Source organism: Gavialis gangeticus, unplaced genomic scaffold (genome assembly GCF_001723915.1).
Source record: "Gavialis gangeticus isolate Ggan-Ray unplaced genomic scaffold, GavGan_comp1, whole genome shotgun sequence".
Lineage (NCBI taxonomy): Eukaryota > Metazoa > Chordata > Crocodylia > Gavialidae > Gavialis > Gavialis gangeticus.
Window position 1 is genome coordinate 20191219 of NW_017729000.1, and position 4023 is coordinate 20195241.

Sequence of the window (4023 nt, forward strand, 5' to 3'; positions counted from 1 at the left end):
GTGCCCCCAGATCTGTGTGGGGCAGGCTGCAGCTGGGGGCCGCACTGGGCCCAGCCGCACTGTGCTTTGAGCAGGTGGTGGTGGCACTGGGAGAGGGGCCACAGGTGGCTGCAGCCACCCCAAATTTCGCTGTAGCCCCCTCCCAGTGCTGCTGCCACCCACCCTGAATGCAGTCTCTACGTGCCAGGAAGAGCCCGGTGCAGCCCCGGCTCCAGCCTGCAACTGCAGTCTCTCTGCCTTGCACAGATCCAGAGGGGCATGCAACCCCCACCATGCCTTCCCGGGGCATGTGCAGCAGCAAGAGCCAACCTCCGCCTACACTCCTCAGACTAGCCACAGCTCCGTCTCATGCTCTGCCCCAGCTGGGCAGAGCCTGCCCCAGCCCCAGCCCCTGCCCTACTCCCTCCCACATCGCCGGGGCCTTTCTCTGCCTCCCCCATGCCCCTTCCCTCCCCACTCCCCGTCCACCACAACAGACTTACCAGCTGCACGTAGCTGTATCAGAAATCGGATTGGTATCAGCTGATATCCCTCCTTAAACATCAGCTATCAGTATCAGCCCCTAAAATCTCTATCAGTGCACCCCTAACCAGTACAATACTTTCAGTGTCAATCCACCTCACTGAACATGAAAAAAATCAGGGCAAACTTCAGATAGTGCTTTACACATTGTGGAGAGACTGTAGTCTCCATGCACACACACAGACACACATACTTTCTCTCTCTCTCTCTCTTCCCCGGCCATCCCTCCTCAAAGCTTGCCAAAATTTGTCATTCCACTCCCGTCACAAGGTCCTTATGTAAACAGAAGCCTCCCTCTGGGAGCTGATGAGAAGTTAGCCAAGTGCATGGACACAGCTAGAGCTTTTAGCGACTTGCTGTATGGTTTTCAAGCACAGCATGTCTGCCGTGTTGTATTATAGTTGGGAAAGTTGCCTTCTAACTCAGGGACCTGCCCTTTCATGCCTCACCATCGATGGGGTGGAAGGACATCTTTGCTAACTGCATGACTATGCTGGGGTCTAGGCTGCTAAAAACCCAGGTACCTTTAAATCTTCCTGAAGAATGAGAGCACCTAAAACCTTTTAGTATATCCTTAAAGGTTAAATCTCAAACCCAAATCACTTGCCTATGAATCCTTTCTTCACCAAGTCTCCTCCCTTACAAAACAAGATACAAGACAAACTGGCTTCAATGGGAAACTTCCCATCTCTTTGGGATGCTGGGGACTGAAGTCCTCACAGCATTTCTGTATCAGCCATACATCTCTTGTACACAAGTATTATATATTCTGTGGACAGAATACTTTAGAGTACCAAAGCATAAATCTATCTCCAAAGTATCTGAATGCCTCTGTAGTCTTTTTAAGGTACTTATCCCTATGAATACCCCAGAGAAGTATGGACATGCTATTATCCCCATTTGTACATGCAGAATTTACCCAGAAACTAAAGGAACATCACCAGTCATGTGGTGCAGAGCAGGAAGTGCTGGTTCTCCCAATCTCCAGGCTAGCGCTTTAACAAGACTGCTCTTGTCCTCAAGATAAAACCACCTTCATACAAATGCCTCCTCTGAAATTATTCCCCCCTAGTGCTAGTTTTAAAAATATTTTATTTGTGGAAAGGCTGAACATTTTTCTTCGGGTCAGAGAATAGAGAACGTATTTTGAAAGTGTTTGCATCAGCCCTAATGAACTATCCTGGACTTGCAATCCATCAACCTTGGATTTAGATCCAATTTCATATACTTTACATAGCAGAATTTAATCTTTAAACAATGGAGCCATTCCTGTGCCTCTGTGATGCGACCAAGAAGCCAGATGAGGCTCACAGCTTTGCCTGAAATTGCTGAAAACCTTCTAAGATAGTTTGTCAAAAGCACAGATCCATCCTTGTTACCAGTAATAAATGGTATCTTGTGTCATGTCATTCATGTGACATTTAATCCTCCTAAACACAGGACAAAATAGAAACTGAAGATAAGTCCTGTTTCGGGTGCAGTTAGACATTACTTCATTACACAATAGATGCTGTGTCATGATATCCCAGCAGTTTATCTGCATTTGATTTGATAGGGTTTCTGCATAAACATGTCATAAGGTCACGAATGCCCATGCACAAATGTCCATACACAAATGATGGAGGCAGGGCCGGGCAATACTACTTCATCAGTGAATAACTGAAGTGCTTTCAGAAGGGTCATGTACAGAAATTTACAGAATTCAAGAGGTGGAAAGATTCCAGCTTTTCAATGATGTGTAGGGAAGCAGATTAGAGGAACACCATACGTACTTTATGAGACCATCCTCCATGTAAATGTCAGCGTAGAATGACTGGTCATCGTTGACTATTCTGCCTCCTTTAATCAGAAGACGATCACTCTGTAAAAAGGAAAAAATAAAAGAAATAATGAGCAATACACTGTTCATATATTTTCCACCTTATCATGAAGCATTTTTACTTTGCAGTAAGTTTTCCTCCTGCAATATGAACACGTATAGCAAAAAGCCTGCCAAATCTAAAGAGCAAGGATCAGTTTAAAGCACAAGTGCTCAGCCTCTGGCCTACAGGCTAAATGTATCCCACAGAGCCTTGGAATTTGGCCCATGGGGCTCCCCAAGGGTCAGGAAATTTGTCAGTGGGGGAGCAACAGTAGTTAACATTGCCAAAATCCCAAGCCCCGATCAGTGGGTCAGAGCCAGGCACAACATCCCCCCTGCATGGCTAGATCAGGGCCAGGCCATGCCTTCTTCCCTCTGGATGACTGGTTTGGGGCCAGGTCATGCCCCTACCCTTGCACAGCTGGTTTGGGGCTGGCCCATGCCCCCTTCTGCTCCCCAGCCCCAATCTAGACCATACCCCATTCCCTCCCCCTGGCCATGTTTGGCCTGGGCACACCCCCTTGCTTTCATAGGGCCAGGCCATGCCCCCTCCTCCTCCAGGGCTGGTTCAGGGCCAGGCAACACCCTCTTCCCTGACATGGATGGACTGGGGCCTGGTGGAGCCCTGTTGTGCCTGCCCCTCCAGTACTGGATTGGGTCTACTGGCCAGATCCATCTTGTGAAGGGACTGCTTATCTGGCCCACTGGATGTAAAGGTTGAGCACCACTGGTTTAAAGGACACATTTAAACAACTGTTTAGAATTGCAGAGGTGAAAAGTAAAGGTAAGGATTGGAAAATTTACATTCATATGATTTTAAATTATTTCTTTATAGATCAAGTTGTTACAGAAATAGAAGCCAAACAACATGGAGGACAGAGATATAATGTGAAACAGGTTTAAACTACAAGAGAGAAGGCAAAGTTTCCTAGATTGCAGTATACAAATAATGAATGCACATCTACTGTATATGCCACATAGATACTGGCTGTTCTAATATCCAGTATGACTCTTTCCACTGACTTCACTAAGACTGTCAGCAATTGGCATAAAATAGTAAGAAAACTAAGACCACTGTAGATATTTTTCTTCTCTTAGACAAAAACTAGAAGGTTAACAGAATTTTACATGAGCTCAATTCAGCTAAGATGGAGTAATGCTTCCAGTGCTGTACAGAAAATATCAGGATGAAATACTGTTGTGCAACTGTCCCTGGATACTCAGCCAGGCTAAAGGACAACTGCAAAACCCCCTCCAAAATTAAGTGGATCAGAAACTCTGGATTATGAGTATATGGCATCAGCTGTCTTTGCATTGGGACACCCCCTGGCATGCCACAAGGACAGCTGGTAACCTACATCCCCACTGCTGTGTGCCCATCAAAGGTAGACAGTCAGGTTGGTAACACAAGTCCAGTGACCCAACACTGTGAAAAACTACCTTCTTTCTTGTAGTGAAATAGGTCCCTAGCCACTGATAACGTCATCAAGGGTAAGAGCACAACAAACACAATAATGGTGGGAGCTGCTAAAAGAGATCTCAAGCTTGCAAGCCAAACTCTGCTGTGAGGCTCAGTCTACACATATCACGGACATCCTGAGATAAGGAACAGAGACCCATTTTAACTGCTCAAGGCTGCC

At 46.4% G+C, this 4023-nt stretch overlaps 1 protein-coding gene across 2 annotated transcripts in view; it reads right to left on the reverse strand.

Annotated features, from left to right (window-relative positions):
* The window catches only part of DPYSL3 (dihydropyrimidinase like 3), a 93980-nt gene that overhangs the window by 23917 nt on the left and 66040 nt on the right, over positions 1–4023 (reverse strand). For both annotated transcript variants that reach the window (XM_019506388.1, XM_019506387.1), the window contains exon 2: positions 2295–2383. In XM_019506388.1, the coding sequence (XP_019361933.1) occupies positions 2295–2314 (20 nt within the window). In that variant the 5' untranslated portion in view covers positions 2315–2383. The remainder of the gene's footprint in view (positions 1–2294; positions 2384–4023) is intronic.